This window comes from Pteronotus mesoamericanus, unplaced genomic scaffold, assembly GCF_021234165.1.
Source record: "Pteronotus mesoamericanus isolate MK-2021 breed Mesoamerican mustached bat unplaced genomic scaffold, CSHL_Meso_final scaffold_85, whole genome shotgun sequence".
Taxonomy (NCBI): Eukaryota; Metazoa; Chordata; class Mammalia; order Chiroptera; family Mormoopidae; genus Pteronotus; species Pteronotus mesoamericanus.
The window spans coordinates 69,207,117-69,225,956 of record NW_026555329.1 but is presented as its reverse complement, the minus strand read 5'-3'; the positions used below and the strand labels follow the sequence as shown (position 1 = coordinate 69,225,956).

Sequence of the window (18,840 nt, the reverse complement as noted above, 5' to 3'; positions counted from 1 at the left end):
TTTTCATTTGTGAAAAGCATGACTATCACTGGGTGGTTACTACATGCCTGACACTGTACAAGGCGCTTGGTATGTAAGGAAAACTCACTTGCTGTGGTTCCTGCCTGAACGAAACATAAAATCACTAATAAACATTTTAAACAAAGAATAAATAATTAATTGAATAATTTTAAGTATGCCATGTGCTACAAACAAGGAAGCTAACCTACTCTGAGGGGAATTTAAACAAACAAACCGAACCAAAAGTCCTCCCTACGGAAGTAGTACTAAAGAGGATAAAAGAAGATACTCGGTGTAAAATTTTTTAGAATACTGAATGACATTGGTAAGTACTTAATGAGCATTATACAAAATCTTCTTACAAAGCAGAGCAGACAGGGGCAGGCCAGTTCCGTGTAAGACCATGGAAGGAGGCCGTGCGGCCTGTGTGAGGATGGCAGGCTCCGAGAAGTCCAACATGGCTGCGGTGAGGAGAGGGGCCAAGCAGAGGAGGCATGCAAGGGGTGGCCAAATCATGCAGAACCTTATTAGGCATAGGAAGGGTATGGGGCTTCTTACTAAGGCAGGGGACCCCAACCCCCAACCACGAACCTATTTACAGGTGTTCCCATCACTGCGTTAAGGCCTGCGCTCCGCCTCCTGTCAGATCAGCAGTGGCACAGACAGAGGAGCACGAACCCTACTGTGAACTGCGCATGCGAGGGATCTAGGCTGCAGGCTCCTTATGAGAATCTAACGCCTGATGAGCTGACGTGGAGCTGAGGGGGTGATGCTGGCGCTGGGGAGCAGATGCAAATACAGATGATCATTAGCAGAGGTTTCACTGCTCAGAGACCACAGTAAATCAATTGCTTGCGGACCCATAACAAAACCCCATCAGTGAGTGGCAAGTGACAATTAAGCTGCATCTGGTGGCAGACTTTAAGTCTGAATCCGAGACTTAATTTTGTCAGCACATGGCCCGACTAAATTATTTTATTTACCACTTCCATCTGCACCTCTTTCCCACACTGCGCACTCAGACAGTTTTGGTAAGCCCACATGCTAACCTTAGCACTTGGTGAGTTATGTAATTATTTCATTATATATTACAATGTAATAACAATAGAAATAAAGTGCACAGTAAATGTAATGCCCTTGAATCATCCTGAAACCATCCCCCCATGGCCAGTCCATGGAAAAATTGTCTTCCACAAAACCAGTCTCTGGTGCCAAAAAGATTGGGGACCGCTGTCCTAAGGGCCATAAGAAATCACTAAATACTTTTACATCACTGTGATTTGAGTATAATAAATGATTTGGAAGGATTCAAGACTTAGGCCGGAACAATCAATAAGATCTGATGGCAGTGAGGACCTGGGCGGAGGTAAGGGACATCTGGAAAAGGAACAGCAGATGGGTCTGTAACAGCAAATGCGTTAGGAGGCAGTATCAGTAAGATCTGGTAATAGATTAATGGTGTAAAGCCAAGGTGGAAGACAAGGATGATTTCCAGGTACAACTTCCGTTAAAGAAGAAAACAGAGGACAAAAAAGTTTCTAAAGACCATTCTAGGAGAGTCTGTTTGAATTTATTTTTCGATTAGCATACTTACTCATTCATTAATTTTAAAAAATGTATTGAATGTCTCCCATGTGTGAAGAATGATGCTAGGAGCTGTGAGGTCACAGGAAAATTAACAACAGTTAACATTCATTTAGTACTTACTAGGTGCCAGGCACAGTTCTGAACATATTACATGTTTTAACTCATTTCTTCCTAACTATAGTCCTGTGAAGTTTGTGTTATAGTCAAGGTTTTAACAGACAATAAACCTCACAAACAAAGGGGTTAATTTGCCCAAATTCACCCAGTGAGTTAGTCTGACTGCAGGGACCACACTCTGAAGCTCCAATCCTCAGACTCAGACAGGAAAAGGGGGTGACCAAGGAGCTGGGACTCGAGAGTCTAGAGCTTTGGACTGAATGGGAGTCACAAGAATCATTTAACTTCTCTTTACAACTGAGAAAACTGGTTAAGTGACTGGCACAAAATCACAGAGCAAATTAAGAAAGATGGATGGTAGCTTCATTTTAATAATAATAAAAATACAGGGTACATCTCAGAATAAAAATTAAAGAATTCATATTCTTTAGAAACCAAAATGAGGACTAAAATTAATAGACCAAGCAGAGTCTAGAAAAGGTGAAAGTAGTATTTGTAATTTTAAACTAGGAGGAGGAGGAAGGGGGAGAAGAAAACCGTAACTCCAACATTCTGTACGTAGCAAAAGGAATGATGATAGGTAATCAAAAACCACCGAATGCCTTAAACAAGAGGAAATTGATAATAGATTAGATTAGATTAATGAGATAAAGAAATAGCAGGTTAGAGAGATCTAAATAAAACTAAAAACATCTACGCAAGTCGCCAGACTGGAAAAGTGGGAATCAGCCAAAATGCCTGTCTCTTGCTCACACTCCACACAGAATGAGTCGTCATGTCCAACTAATTCTGCCAATTAGCTTCTGGATGCAGTCCCACCTCTCCATCCTCACTGCTACTGCCCTTCTAAGGAGCTGGCTTATCTTCTGAAAACTCTCACCTGAAATAACAACACAACCTGCCTCCACAACTGCAATCCCATTGTACTCAATATTCAAAGTATTTTAAAATGCAGATTTGATTTCTGTCACTCTCCTTCTTTAAACCCTTATTACCCACAGGACAAAAGCCATACCATCTTGCTGGTATACCAGGTCCTTTGGGATCTGCCCAGCTGCCTCCCTTGTCTAGGTCCAACCTTCCCTGCACACCCTATGCTTCACCCACAGCAAAGTACCGACGATCCCATGATGCTCTCACCCATCTGCGTGCGTGTTTTCCATCTTCTCCCTTCTAGCAGCGATTGCCCTTGCCCTGGGCAGTCTGGTTAACTCATCTTCCCACCTTCAGTATAAAGCTTCCTCCTTTGTAACACCCTGCATGACTCCCTCTGGGAATGGTAAGTGCTTTCTCCTCGTGCTCCCAGAAGTACTTATAGCATTCATTAAAACTATCTGTTGGCATGTCTTCTCTTCCACGGCACCCAGAACTCTTCCATATTCAGATGTCCCAGGAGCAGGGCCTAGAATATGTTGTCACCTACGACATGTCAATGAATGCTTCCAACAACCCTAAGGACTAGGCAGGGTAAGTGTTGCCAACTTCATTATACAAATGAGAGATCTGGGGCTCAGGGAGGTAAAGTGACTTTCCTAGTAACAGCAGGATGAGTAATAGGTTGTCCTTCCACTAACCTAGGATGCTCCGCAAGCTACTTAAAGCATAAACTGCCGCACCAATATTCCACATATGAACATCACTAACCAACTGAACAAGGATATGGAAATTAGTTAACTGGTGCTGAAATCAGACATTAATATGCAAACAAACACAGACTTATTTGCACTAAGTGGGCATGAATATGCAAATGAACTGGCTGCAATTCAGTTGATATCATCACAATTTTAGGAATGAACATCTTATATTTTGACTATTACAATACAGGGTGGGGCAAAAATAGGTTTACAGTTGTGGGTACACAAAACGCAGAGCTTATTCTTGTATTATGATGTATTGATTATTGTGTTTTCCATACAAACAACTGCACATCTACTTTTGCCCTATACCGTATTCATGTAAGTCACACATACTATACTGTAATGTGTGCTTTTCAAGTTTAAAATTGTGATGTGGCCAAAAGTAACTTGCTGTTTTTACCCACACCAAAACTACAAGCTGGGAATCAGATGTGGGCGCACAGAACTCTGCAGTCTTCGTACAGAACTAAGCTTCCATTTGCAGTCCAAACTGAACAGGCTCCTCTGGAATTAGGTTAGGCTGCTCCTTGATGATCCAGCCCCGGACAATATCCCCAGCCCAATCTACCATGCACAGTCTGGTACAATACACTACAATAACTGTATTTAAAGTAAAGTTCTTTTCCTACAAGATTTTTAATAACAAAGTGGCATGGCTATCCTACTTGCACACCCTTCAGAAAACCCAGCATGTGATTACTTTTAGCTCTGGCTCAAGTATAATAATGACTTTTATTTTCCTACCATCATCAGTATACCAGTGGCTCCTATCAATTCTTCATTTCTTATTGTTATAATGAACAATGGCCAAAGCCATTCACAGCAGCTTTGGTGTCCCTTCTATCCGGAAAGTAACTAATTCTCATCAGTGGATGCCTATATACATAAACTGACTTCCCTAATTACTGTAATGGAAAGAGTTACAACCAGTTCATGTTATGAAATGAGAAAAGCCCTACTCTTGCTTTCCTACATTTAGCCCTGCCATGGCCACTGCCTGAAATGCCCACCCCTTCTTTATCTGAAAAGCTTCTCTTCATCCTTTATGAGCAGCTTGAAACTTAAACGCCTTCCTGCCTTCCCAGCTCTTGGACACACATCTCAGTTACGTACATACAACTCCATCAGAACACCTATCACAGTGCTGTGATCATTTATACGTTGAACTAATTAGGGTATCTAAAATTAGGGCTGTAAGTAACCGAGAACAAACATACATGTGACTTAAGGCAGTTTATTCCTCTCACAGAGAAGTCTGGCCAATATGGCAGCTCTGGTCATCAGAGGTGTGACGGGCACTCCACAGAATGAGAAACTCAGGCTCCTTCTATCTCCTTGCTCTGCCATCCGCACGGTGCTGTGTCACCTGCATGGTGTACGAGGGCACACTGCCACATTTCATTCACGTTGTGTGTGTGTGAGCATCTTCATAAGGCCCTGGGCTGGGAGGGGAGGAGAGCCTGTTTCTTCCCTTGAAATGTAAGACGTGAAGTTACACAGATCAAATTCACTCACTTTCTATTGGTTAGAATTAAATTACATGTTCATAAGTGGCTGCAAGGAAAACTTAGAAATGTTTTTATTTGGGGTGGCCATGTGTCCAGCTAAAATCAGAGGCTCTATGAATACAGAGGAAGGGAAACAAATGTTGGGGGACAAGTGCCAGTCCCTGTGACACATTCATGGTTGCTTCTATTCTTTTGTCCTTCAAGGCAAAACTTGGTTTTGTTAATTACTGTATCCCAAAGGCCTGGTGAAGTGCCCTGGTAAAATAAACATAATAAATCTGTACAGATTCAATATATAAAGAGAAAGTCCTACAAAACACAGGAAACAATAGTATAATAGCCGCTGGCTTCACGTGTGACTGGATTCTGACACCCCAGAGTTGGGATGAGGGACAGGAAGGAGAGGTAAGTGGGATGGGAGCCCTTCTGTCCCCAGGTTGTCTTCCTGTGAACTAACTACCTGAGGCACAGAGCTTGTTCAGTAACGACCCAGACCTAAAGTTTCTGTGGAATGGTGCAGGCCACACGGCCACTCCCAGCGTCACAAAAAGCTCCAAATTTGGTTTAGACTTCTAAACAGGAATATTACACTGCATATATGGTTTTATCTCTGAAGGTTTAAAAGTTTTTAAAAGTTTGTTATATTTCTACTGTTTATAAAATGTATGTAAGTGTATATGACATTTGCACAGTTTTAAAAATAATAAAACATATCAACAAGACAGGCAATAGCAAGTGTTGTGGAGGATGCAGGGAAAAAGGAACCCTTATTCACGGCTGGTAGGCATGTAAAATGGTACAGCCACTACAGAGAACAGTATGGAAGAGCCTTAAAAAATTAAGAATAGAGTTACCATATGACCCAGCAATTCCTCTACTGGCTATCTACCCAAAAAACTTGAAAACATTTATTTGCAAAGATATAGATAACCTTATGTTCGTTGCAGCATTATTCACAGTGGTCAAGACACGGAGACAATCAAAGTGTCCTGTGATAGAGGATTAAATAAAGAAGATACAGTACATTTATACAATGGAACACTATTCAGCCATAAGAAAAGATGAAATATTGTGCCATTTGGAACAGCATGGATGGACCTTGAGAAAATCATGCTAAGAGAAATAAGTCATTCAGAAAAACCTAAGAATCATATGATTTCACTCATATGTAGGATATAAAACTGAAACTCATAGACAAAGAGAGACAACAGCATGGTAGTTACCAGAGGGAAGAGGGTAGGAGGGTAGTAAAGGGTAAAGAGGGCCAGTTATATGGTGATGGAAGACAATCTGACTTTGGATGGTAGGCACACAGGGCAACATGCAGATCAGGTAACATAGAAATGTACACCTGAAACTACATGACGCTATGAACCAAAGTCACCCTACAAATTTAATGAAAATAATAATAAAGCAAAAAACAGTATTTCTCCACCAATTTTAAGAAATAAAACCGTACCATTATCTCTGAAACCCTATATGCTCCTATCTGATTATACCCTCTTCCACCCTCTCCAGATGAGATCTCTTATCTCAGATGTATATTTACGCTCACTACCTTACCTTCTTCACCTTGCCATCACACGAGGATATATATAACTAAAAAAAATAACTATTCAGTTCTGACTGTTTCTGATCTTCATACAGATGGAATTAGATTATACTAAGCTTTTGAGATTCCGTCAAGTTAAGGTACAGTACAATGCATTTATTTTCATTGCTATATAGCATTCCACTGTATGGCTATACCACAATTTATAAATCATTCTCCTCTTGTCTTTGGTATTTGAGTTGTTTCCAGGTTTCTGTTATTCAAACAGTGCTGCTATAAAGATACTCGTGAATAGGTTTTTGCCTTTCACATTTGAGTTCTCCACCTATCAAAAATTTATTTTCCTAAATGACATGAGGTTTCAAATTAAATGTCTGTTTTTATTTATGAAGAATCAACGGTCTCACCACTCATTACCGACTACTCTGTCATATCCCTGTAAGTCTGTAATGTCATCTCACTCCTGTATCAAACTTTCCTGATACAAAGGAAATTTTCTTTATATCAGGAAAATTTCTGAGAGTCTTTAGTTTTGTAACAGTGCCTTGGGTGCCCACAGAAAAAGAAAAAAGGGCAAAACGGAGGAGGGGTCTGAGCAGCTGGGTCTCAGAGCCCACAACCCCACTTAGTCAAACCATCTCCAGTTCAATCTACTTTCTATGCTGAACTGTGAAATAAAAGAGAAGACAGGTACTATGACTATAAAATGAGTTTGCAGAGCACTGTATCTTGAGTTCTAAAGCACTCTCCACCATGAAAGCTATTTTACTTTCTAGACATAATATTACATACATGTTTATGACATTTTTTTCTGAATTTTGGTAAGACCACTTCAGAATAAGATAACCTCTATTAGTATAGCTGAAAGGACCCAACTTCCATTTTAAAATGTCGAATTACCTTCTGAAGCATGTCTTACTGAGATAATGATAAACTTGTTATTTTGCATTCTCATCAGTTTCTAATAATGTCTTTCCTCATTATAAACCATGAATGTTTGTTGTCTACTCTATTTTCTAAAACAGCTCAATCAGAATTAGTTATATTAACTACTTGAGCTGCCAAAAATATAATTTCTCATGGTCCAAAAGTCTAAAAAATGAGCAAAGCTATTATTTTTATGTTATTAAAACATTAATGTGAATCAAATGGTGAAAAATATCAGAGAAGCTCTTAGAATTTTCTGTTACATGTTAGAAGTATTTGCAGTAATTTGTTCATACTTTGTTTTTTCCCCCCAAAAACTAATCATTGAATTAAAGAAAATGCATATGTATTTTCACTGCATAAAACACGGCACAGAGCAAGGGTAAGAGGGAGTACTATGTTCAATAATAATCTTGGTATAATAATACTTTTATTTCCTAAAAGATATGAAATAATGCATTGATCTATTCATGACCTGAGAAAAATATATTTAATACTTATTACTCCTTAAGAAGAGATAAAGAAATTGATTTTTATAAAAACTGTATTATAATGTCATTAGAAGAGAAATCTTACATATAAGTAAATTAAGAATTCTTTTAAAAATATAAATGTACTAAAAGAGGGAGAATCAGTTTTATACACTACTTTAGAACCTAAAACAGAAGAGAAAACTATGAAAAATTGGTTATTTTGAAATATTTATATGCAACTTTAAGAAGGAAGAAAACATTTTTTTCATTCCTTTGCATATTGTTATTAACAAAGACATTATGCAAAATTGAAAAGACTACAAAGAATTTTCTAATCAAATTTCAGGGTATAAAACTTTAAAAGCACTTCTTATACTTCAGGCTATGGAATAAATATGCGTTATGAGTGTAAAATTTCTGTACCTCACTTCAGCCAAAACGTTCCTGAAAATGTGTAATGAAATGTTGCTTTAAGTTCTCCATTATAGAAGAGCTCACCATTGAAGAGATTCCTATTATATAGCCTTCTGTAAAAAGATCAACTCATGGTTAACCTATTTCAAATAGTCTTACCTTAAAGCAAGACACCTCCAAAAAGATTAATTACATACAGTGTTATTAAGCATTCACAACCCCAGTCACCAACACTCATTAGAGAGAAAAACTCAAAAAATTGAGTCAGGTCAGTATGAGGGCCCGGTTTTCCCTGATGCCAGTACTTCCATATTTACCACATAAAGCAAATCCTCTTAGAGAAGTCGATTCTCAAGTGGTTGGAGCTTTATAGGGTATTTTAATGTCAGGGCTATCGAAATGCCACTCATTAAACTAATGGGAATAAAAGTGGCACTCTAAAGGTAATAATATTGAGTACAAGCAGAGGTACTAAGTAGCCCCAAGACAGAAAAGAAACTGTAATCAAAATTGAGTATACATTTCTACTTGGATCAATGATAAATAATATTCTCTACCTATTTGTGAGCTTTATTATCTTTAAAAATAAGTGAAGACAAATCACAGGACTCCTATTCTGTTTATCAAAGCTCCCACTAGGGTTTTCGGATAAGTAGGTTTGTACTTACAACATAACAAGTAAGATATTGAGGATAGAGACTTCCCTCCTTCATACACATATTTTTTAAAGATTTTATTAATTTTTAGAGAGAGGGGAAAGGAGAGAGAAAGAGAGGGAGAGAAACATCAATGCGAGAAACATTGATCAGCTGCCTCTTGGACACACCCCAACGGAAGACCCAATCAACTAGAGACCTTTTGCTCCGCGAGGCCAAGCCCATCATGGCAGTCATATGTTCGTAAATGCCCAACTCAAGCCAAACATTGTCCTAGGCACTGGAATGCACTACTGAGTAAAGCTTGCATTCCGGATATTCTAAGAAAAGTGTAGAAATTTAACGATTTAACAAGACATGTACAAATCAAGAAAAGTGTAAGGAAAATAAAAAACATGTTGGGATAAAGAATGAAAGGATGGGGCTGGGGAATAGGATGCTGGGAAAGGTCAGGGAGCAGTAATGAGATTTGGGCAGGAGCCTTGGACCTGGAAGCCATCCTTCCCCGGCCCTAAGTGAAGCTTGGTCCCAGCTGAGATCACCTGGGGAGAGTCTACAGAGTGAGCAGAGGAAAGATCTCAGGAGCAAACCTTGAGCTACTTTTAAGAGCGCTTGAGAAGACAGAATGAATATGAGAAGGAAAAAACAAGAGCTGCTGACAGATCAAGCAAGATGTGCACAGTAAAGCAAATGCTGACCCAGCCAAGATGGAGGTCACAGGTGACCTTGAGGAGAGCCAACTGCAATGCAGCAGGGAGAACAGCGGGTAAGAAAATGAGAGACCAAGAAGTGGACACAGTTCTCCTAATTCCACAATGATAAGTTTTTAAAAGCACTGCTTTAATTTAAATCAATTCCAGCTATTCTAATTTTTCCAGGGTTTTAATGTCTAATTTTATATTAACAATACTCCCCTAAAGTGGTCAGAACTCATAACAGCTTTATTTTTCAAATGAGAAAATGGAGGCACAGTGGGGCTGAATAGCCTCAGAGCTCATTCCGGTCATGACCGGCAGTATTTTGATTTTTTTTAAACCTCATGAGATAATGTGTTCATCAGTTATACTATTCTGCGGGAGAATTGCACATTAAACCTGAGAACCTATACTCAAGCTAAATGTTCATTAAAACTAATATCTTTCTAACCTATAACACGGCTGTCTAAGCACTACAATGAAGCAGTAGAGAGGCTCAGAACAACAGGAAGTCTGTGATTAACGTAGACACACACACAAGTTCGACTTCCACCTGTTATCTCGAACGCTTTGAAATAGCATCCCCACCTCCTCAGCCCAATTGCCAATGGCAGACTATATAATGAACCATCTGTGCCACAACAGAGCCAACTGAGATGGGTTGATGATACCAAAGAAATCTTTTTTTTTCCCCATTCTTTTTTCCCCCTTGTGTGCTGTTACGTTGAGTAACATTTTAAATTGCATGATAAATTGAAAGTGTTGGCAGGAACTTCACTTTTGTAAAATTGGAGCTTTTTAAATGCTACTTTGATGGTCTTTTCTGGTGGATTTCTTTACCGCTTTGCCTGCAACAGAAGGAAAAGGTGACCCTATGAACCAAACCAGTAGGAGGCAAAGCCTGCAGCTACGACACCTTTGGAGACAAAGATCGTCTGCCTGTCTCTTATGATTTGACGGGAACTATTCAACTGTGCTTTTTCAAGGATAAGCTGAAATGCAGATCTCACTGCGGGCCCTGCACCAGTCAGATTAATAGAATAACTGAAAAGGATGGTCATTTTTCATGGAACATAGGTGTGACTCCCTCCACCCTCTTTTCCTGCTGAAATGGGAAAAGCATTCATCAGAGAAACTTTTGTTCCTAAATGAAACACCATCCATCTTGCACAAATACCGGTCAGCTGATCTATTCTCTCACCAAGCATGTGATGTGTCAGCTCAGCGAAATTATTTCTTAATGATTATTCTGAGCATGGTATGTGTGATGACTACTTTCTCCCCTTGTAACCAAAGATAAATCTTCCTATTTTGCTGAACACTGGTAAACACAACAGACTATTGCTTCAAAGTTCCATATTTCAATTAAGTTTTGAAGGATGGGAAAGTCCCTAGTTAGATTATAGTGATTCTTCAATTAGCCATCCTCACAGAATGAAAGTCCTCTGTACCTTAGTTGAATTTTAAAATGTTTTTCAATTACATACAGCAGAGCTGTCCTAGGCCAGGCTGAAGGACAACATTCCTGTTTAGGAAAGCTACATATAACTGCAGAGAACAAAGACACATCTACACATACCCTCTGCTTCTTCAACTTAAGAACTAAAGGAGCCTACGAAGCTGAGAGGCTCAGACCTCAGCTTTCCTTCTTCCCGTCGCCGAGTCAGTGGTACTTTTTGAACATTTACTATGCCAGGCATTGAGCTAAGAACAGGAAGTAAAATGGCACTCCCCTCATGGAGCTTACAGTTTTGTGGCACACTCCAACAAGTGAGTGTCTCCAACAAATCAGAAAGGGAACGTTAAAGAAGGGAGCACACAGCAGAGGCTGGGCCTCAGCGTGTCGGAGAGACCGTGTGTGCATGTGTGTGCATGTGCGTTAGGTTCGGGGAAGGAGAGTTCTGCAGAATAAGGGATAACTAAATTTACTTTGGAAAGCTGAGGAGAATTCAGGCAGAGAAACAGAATGCATATGAAAACTCTGAAGAGACAACACTAGTAACTACAGTAATATTTGAGGAGAAAGAGGAAGACAGAACATTTATTGTACAACGACACTTTTCCGAACACTATTCACAGCTTAACTTACCTAACTTTCAAAACAACCTAATGGGATAAGTACTATTCTGTCCCCATTTGGAGATAGCAGAGGCACAGAGGTTACAAAGCTAGTAAATGGGAAGCTGCATTTTAAATGTAGGCAAGCTGGGTCCAGAACCCTCTGCTCTTCATTGCTTTGCTACTGTGTCTCAGGAGATCGGGGACCGTGGTGGGAGGCTGGGGGAAGGGGTAGGGGACACAACAGAACTAAGAATCACTCCACATGAAGGGTCAAGTCAAGGAACACGTATAAAGGGAAAAGCAAAGTGGGGAAGGATTGAGGGTGGGAGATGGGAGTGGATGGGGCAGGGGAAGTGGTGGCAGAAAAAGGGAGACAAATGTATTTGAACAATAAAAATTTCTTAAATTTTTTAAAAAAAGAATCACTCCACATGGCTACCACACAGTGTTCACTATTCTTACTCATTATCTATCAGAGAATCTAGCACCAGTCATGTATACTTGTTGACTAATTATGTCTGTCTCCTGTAATTCAAGACTCCAAGATACACACTTCACGTTTTCTAGAACATAAAACAACACTTTAACATGAAATGAAACGCTGGTAGGCTAATCTCATTTTCCTTACATTCTCAAACATATTTCTAGGCTTTTCGTTCTCATAACTGTATGTAGGAGCTCTGGAATTATTACTGTGATATAACCACGAGAGCGCTTAGCAGGATCTTTAAAAAATTTATAGGCATTTAGATTAATAATGAAGGTGGATGTAGGAATGGCTGGGCAAGGGTCTTTAAATCCAGAAAGCTGGCTGTTTACCTCATAAAACACTTTGATGCAGACCTGCGATGAGTGACAAGCTGCACTGCTGTCTCTTTAATTGCATGATCTACCTTTGCGTCTCTAGGTGTCAAACGAAGGGCTCGTGGGGAAGCAGGACACTGGTGGCAGGGAAGGTAGTCAGGGGTGGGGAAGGGGCACCCAGGCACTCTCTGCACATTCCACTCAGTTTGGCTGTGCATCTAAAACTACTCTAAACAATTAAATGGACTAATTAATAAAAAAGTGAGATTGTCAGGACTAAGCTACAAAGAAACAAGATGTTTCCTTGTTCCCATTAAAGGAGTTTTATATACTAGAAGCCAGGGGAAGAGAAATTATGAAGGTAAATTTGAACTATTCTTAAGCCAACTCTGAAATTAATATGAGGACACTGTGAGTATGGAGGACACCTCCAACCTTAGAGGATCTGTTATGCACCCCCTCTGCTCCGGCAAGTGGCAGTTAACTACAAGAATGGGTGCTCTGTCGCTCTCCCTTCCAAGCTCTGCCGCCCACCCTGCCCTCGTGGGCGGTCGCTGCCAGCTGGAGCCTGGGTCACGCCCCTCCCACCCTCCCTGTGTAACCGCAAGGAGGGTTGCTCCATCATTTGCTCCAATCCTCACTCTCTGCCTCCTGTAATTCAAGACTCTAAGACACATACTTCATGTTTTCCAGAACATACAGCAACAGTTTAATATGAAATAAATGTTGGTAGGCTGACTTCCTTTTCCTTATATCCTCAAACACATGTCTAGGTTTTTCATTCTGATAACTAAACTAAATATTTAATTGTACAGGCTCGTCACCTCAAAATATCCCAAGTGCCTCCAGTGCATCAGAACTGGAAGCGTTCGTATCCATCTCCTATGAGAAAGCCTACAGTCCTAAAATAATGTAAATAATCATTCGTTCCCTCAACTCCTGTACGGCAATTTTATGTTCACCATCTACTTAGTTGTTAGTATTTACTCTCTGATATTGTTACTGACATCTCTGCCTTAATTTCATAACTGAATCTTAGATCATTATCTTTTACTTCCTTGTGGTTGACTTCCATCCCTTCCAATGCGTAAGATGTTTTGCCCTTCACAGGCCCTCACAAATCTTTAATTGATTACATTTACCATGATTAGGTTCTTTTTGTCACAAAATGAAATGTTATTGGTCTGATTTTTATTTAATTAAATTTACTTGTAATTTATTTCCTTGTGTATTTTTTCTTCAGATCATCATTGTTTAGTAGCCATATGTAGGTATCAAATATCCTGTGTATCAAAGTTATATTGATTAGAACACAATGATTAGAGAAATCCTTCCTCCCTTTAAATAACGGCAGAAGCCGCATTTGCCTTTTTCCAAATCTCAGATACTCTTGACAGATTCCAGGAGGTACTGACAACAATAATGAAAGTTAACAGTGGCAGCCACGGAAGACCGGTGTCGCCCGACTACGGCAGGGCCCATCTTTAAGCCTAGAAGAGACTAACTGCATCTCTTTTTGCTTTGAGTTCCCACTAGAATGGTAGCAGGTCTATAAGTCCTATGGCCACAGTAGTAGTTTTAGCTGCTTGTCAACAGATGCTGGGAAATGAAGGGAGAAACAGATGATCAAGTCTTTAAATCTCTGCTATCTTGAAAGAATCCTGTGAATTCAGACCTCACATTCACATGCCACACACTTCAGGTCTCCCAGAGAAAGGCGGCCACCCACCTTGGAGTTCTCCACTCCGACTGTAGAGCTCCCTTCTCTGCTCCCGCAAGTAGGCACTCATGCTGATGGCGTGGGAAGATGACTCAAACCTGCAATGAAAAGCAGGGTCAACAAACGGTTAGGTGGCAACCAAAGAGGCAGTGTCCGTCTACGCATTCCAAAAGTAGTCTAGTCCAATCTGTGTGATACTCCCTAATGGTCCATGATGGGCCAGGGGCAGGCTGCCAGCACCCTCGGTGTGTGAATGGGGGTCCTGGCTAACACTCCTCCACAACAGTATTTGGATCTTTTGCTCATTTTCCATTTTAGCTGGTACAACTCTGACTTGTTGCAACTTTCTTTTGCCTCCAGATCCTCTGCCAGGATCCCTATACACACACAGCAACAGGAGTATCTTATAACGTCGTTACACGTTGCCTGTCCAGCTCGAGAGCCATCAGTGACTGCCAGCTGTCACCGCAGAAGTCCTGGCTTCTCAGAGCAGACATCTTGCCTCTCCATGTCCCTCTGTTAGAGGACTAGGACAAAGGACACATTAGGCATACCGCTGGTTAGCTACACCGCAGAAGCAAGGTGTCTCTGGTCTCTCCTTAAAATCCTGGAAACAGCACAGTTTCGGAAGGGCTGCCAGGCTTTGGCCCTGCCGCCTCCCACCTACAGAGTGCCTGTCTGCGCCTACCCGGGAGCTGTTTCAAGTCAAGAACATGGGGGAATGCTTGTGATTTAGAACAGGTCTCTAAAATCTAAAATAATAATACCAAAAAAAAAATCACAATCTTTAGATAAACTTGTAGCTAAGGGGAAAAAAACCAGTTAATATTATGACTCCCTCAAACAGAAAATCCTCTGATGTGCTCAGAAGTTCCACTTCAAACCTGCGACCTTCAACGTCAGACTAACAGGCTGGTGGGAGAGAGTCTTCTAAGAATTACTGCCACCGAGGGGTAAACAGCAGCATAATGGAAGACCAAGAGTGACAACGGAACAGGTTTCTAGCAACAAGGACCGAGCGCCGTCATTTTCTTAATCACGCCTTCTTTACCCATTCCTCGGCAATGAGGACGAACACTAAGATGAATGTCAGTCTGAGGGAAATACTTGGGTCGCTTGTTCCTCTCTCTGCACCCCGCTGAGAGCTAAGAGGGCACTTACAGCCAGAAGGGAGGCCGCATGTCCAGGGCTTAAAGTGCCACCCGCCTGACAAGTAGGAAAAAGAAGCCGCTGACCTCCATAAAGCATGCTGACAGCTATGGGACAGAAGTGACACGGGAAAAACAAACTCTTGAGCAAAGAATGGAGAGGCACGCACTACACAACATGAGAGAACTTAAGCACACTTAATTAACCTTGGTTAGGGGCAATTAGAGAGAGCAATAAAGTCTTTCATGAGTGTGATAAAAACAGATTACAGTTTACCAAAATCTTAATCCTTTATGACCTGATGTGTTTTGCTACTTGGAAACCCTTTTATGTTTGGAACCAGATTGTCACACTTTCACAGTAAAAAGGGCACCATGATGATTCGGTCTCACCTCCTCATTTCACAGCACAGGCTCGAGGCCTTCCAGACGGGAGACCTGCTCTGGGCACCGGGCTCAACAACGGCGGAACCAGGACGAGAAAAGGCAGATGTGTAGTGATGGCCTAATTCTGTGCAGGTGATGGGTTGTTTTTTTTTGTTTCTATGCAACATTAATAAATGCGTAACAACTATTTAAGGTCATTTATTCATTTCCAACGGTTTATATGCTTTCCAACACCACAATTTCAGGATTGGCTAAATGTTTGAAAATGGATATGTTGTCTCAGGCTGTAAATTTGGGGCGGTGGCTCAGAGTGTGCAATCTAAAAACCCTGACGCTTGATTTCGGCAACACACCTACATTTAAATGGGAGGATGGGCGGGGAGACAGGAGGGGAGGCCTAACAAGCAGCACCTGAGGCCGTCTCCGCGTCTCTACCAACTTCCTGCCGCCACCTTTCCTGGCCTTTCCTGCCTGCCCACACGGCTCCCGCTCTCCCTGGGTGTCCCGCGACCTTGCTCCCTATTCACAGTGGCTCTCCGTCCAGCAGGAGGCCCATCACCAGAGAAGAAACCTAACTGGTTTACGGCAAGCCGTGATCTTCTGGCCCTGCCAGTGACTGGTTTAGGACTGGACATAAGACCCAGTCCTAGTCTTCTTGAGGGAAACTTGCAGAGGGGCTTTGTCACGGGCAGGAAATATTAATAAATGTATCAGCAATAACTTAAAGTAAATGTAAAAGGATTTGAAATGGCATAGTCACCGTGGGAGACAGTTTGGCAGTGTCTTACAGAGTTAAACAGCATGATCCAGTAATCATGCTCCTGGGTATTTATCCAAATGAGTTGAAAACTTCTATTTACACAGGAACCTGCACTTGGATGTTTAGAGTAGATTTATGGAAGCAACCAAAATTCTTTTCAGTAGTTGGATGGAAAAACTGGTATATCCACATAATGCAATATTATTCAGTGATACAAAGGGATGATCTATCAAGCCACAAAGACATGAAAGAAACCTACATACATAATGCTAAGTGGAAAAAAACAGCCTGAAAAGCCTACATACTGTATGATTGTAACTATGAAAGACATTCTGGAAAAGGTAAACTAAGGAGACAGTAAAAACGTTGGTCATTGTCAGGGGTTCAGTGAGCAAGGAAAAGAAGGAAGAATAAACAGGTGGAAAACGGGGTGTGTAGGGCCATGGAACTATTCTGTATGAGGCCGTAACAGTGGATAGATGACACCATACATTTCTCAAAACCCATAAAACTGTGGAAAACAAAGTGTAAACCATAATGTAAACAATGGACTTTAGCTAATAATGATGTACAAATATTGGCTCATCAATTGCAACAAATGTACCACATTCATGCAAGATGTTAACAGAGGAAGTTGTAGGAGAGGGAACATAAGGGAAGTCTGTGTACCGTCTGCTCAATTTTTCAAAAAACCTAAAACTGCTATAAAAAATAGACTACTAATTAAAAAAGAAAAGATTTACAGAAAGAATCACACCCTATTTCTTCGGCATCACCATTTTTACTTGAGTGGGGACAAAAGCAGAGAAAGGGAAAGGGCGGGGTCCCCACTGCTACTGGTGGGTTAAGGGATCCTCTACACCCATCCTTCATGTGTGAGACAGAAACTTCCACCTGGTTTACCCACTTGTAGCTCCTTTGAGGTTCTGCGTTATTTGTGGATGAGAGCATTTTTACTGATACTCCAACTAACCTCTGAATAAAAGTGCAAAAAGAAAAAAAGGAACACATTCAATAAACAGAATGGATTTTATCCCACTGTGAGCACAGTAAATCTCTTCTCTAGGCCACAAGGTAAATGAACTGCTGAAACTTTCCCTAACGATTAAGAACTCTATGAATCCACAACAACAACAACAACAACAAAATCTCAAAAGTCAATCAGTAAAGGATACTGGAGCCTCAGCTATTCCAAAAACCATGATGATACTTCTGTAGTCACTTGAAATGCTTAGATTTACAAATACAACTTCTTAAAAATCTATTAACTCTTCTAAAGAACACATAAGACTGCCAAGACTTAAATTCTGCCTCTAGCGCTTGCTAGCTGTGTGAACTCCCATCAGTTACCTAACCTCTCCTGTGCCTCAGCTGTGTATTTTTTTTTCTTTCTTAACATGTAAAAGAGGAGTAAAAATAGAACCCACACATACAAGGTCATAATGAGTGAATAAGATAACCCATGAAAATGGCTTAATGCCTTGGCTAGCACGTAGTAAGGACTCAGTGTCAGCCAGTACTCTAGCTGCTGAAATTTGATATAACATGAGTTATGTTTAATTGCAATTATTTCGAGAAACTTATCTACATAGTGTTTGGAAATAACGGTAAGTTCTCAATCAATAGTAGTTGTTATTGGTGTTGTTATTATCAATGCTAATAATTGCATAACTGTTTACTGTTACCAAGTGGCATATACTTAGGATACCTGGCCAGGCAGGTTACCTAAGATAGTAATAATTAGAATAAAAAGGACTTGCAGATTGTTTCTTTATTATATCAAACAAAACCCAATATTACTTAGCTACAGAGATTTACATAACTTTATTAACAAAGGTTGTTTCCTGGCACTTTGGGGTTTTTCAAGGGCTGAGATATTACATTTCTTTTCATTTCATATAAATTCCCCAGAAACAACTGGAGAGTTTAATTTCCCTCCAATATATATAAAACTCCCCAGAAATAAATCCCTGAAATATTTTAAAAAGTTCTAGATAGTCCAGTAACCACATTCCAATATAACTACTTCCCCTTACAGAAAATAAAAATATACAAAATATACAATAAAAATATGTTCACTTCCTATAAATTATTTCAAGTCAAATTTAACTAGGAGATGTGATGGCCCACAACTAAGCAGAAAGTCCTACCTGGATCTAACACTTCTTGGCACCTGCTATATTGCCAACAGGGAGCCACTTACTTGAAAAGAGAATTTTTTGGCCTTTGAGGTTTCTTCTTGGCAAAAAAGGCTGCAAACTCTCGTCCAGTGCTGGCATAACTTAGTTGAGCTGACGGTTCAGAGGCCGTACGAGTGTTTTTCATGTCCAAGTACTCAGTCAACAGCATCTGTACAAGCAGATATGCAATTTAATACACATATCTATGATATTG

At 40.4% G+C, this 18,840-nt stretch overlaps 1 protein-coding gene across 1 annotated transcript in view; it reads right to left on the bottom strand.

Annotated features, from left to right (window-relative positions):
- EXOC4 (exocyst complex component 4) overlaps positions 1-18,840 on the bottom strand; it is a 675,497-nt gene that overhangs the window by 466,426 nt on the left and 190,231 nt on the right. Inside the window, exons 8-9 of the mRNA XM_054564275.1 lie at positions 18,650-18,795; positions 14,161-14,249 (exon numbers count right to left, since the gene is read on the bottom strand). Of these exons, the coding sequence (XP_054420250.1) occupies positions 14,161-14,249; positions 18,650-18,795 (235 nt within the window). The remainder of the gene's footprint in view (positions 1-14,160; positions 14,250-18,649; positions 18,796-18,840) is intronic.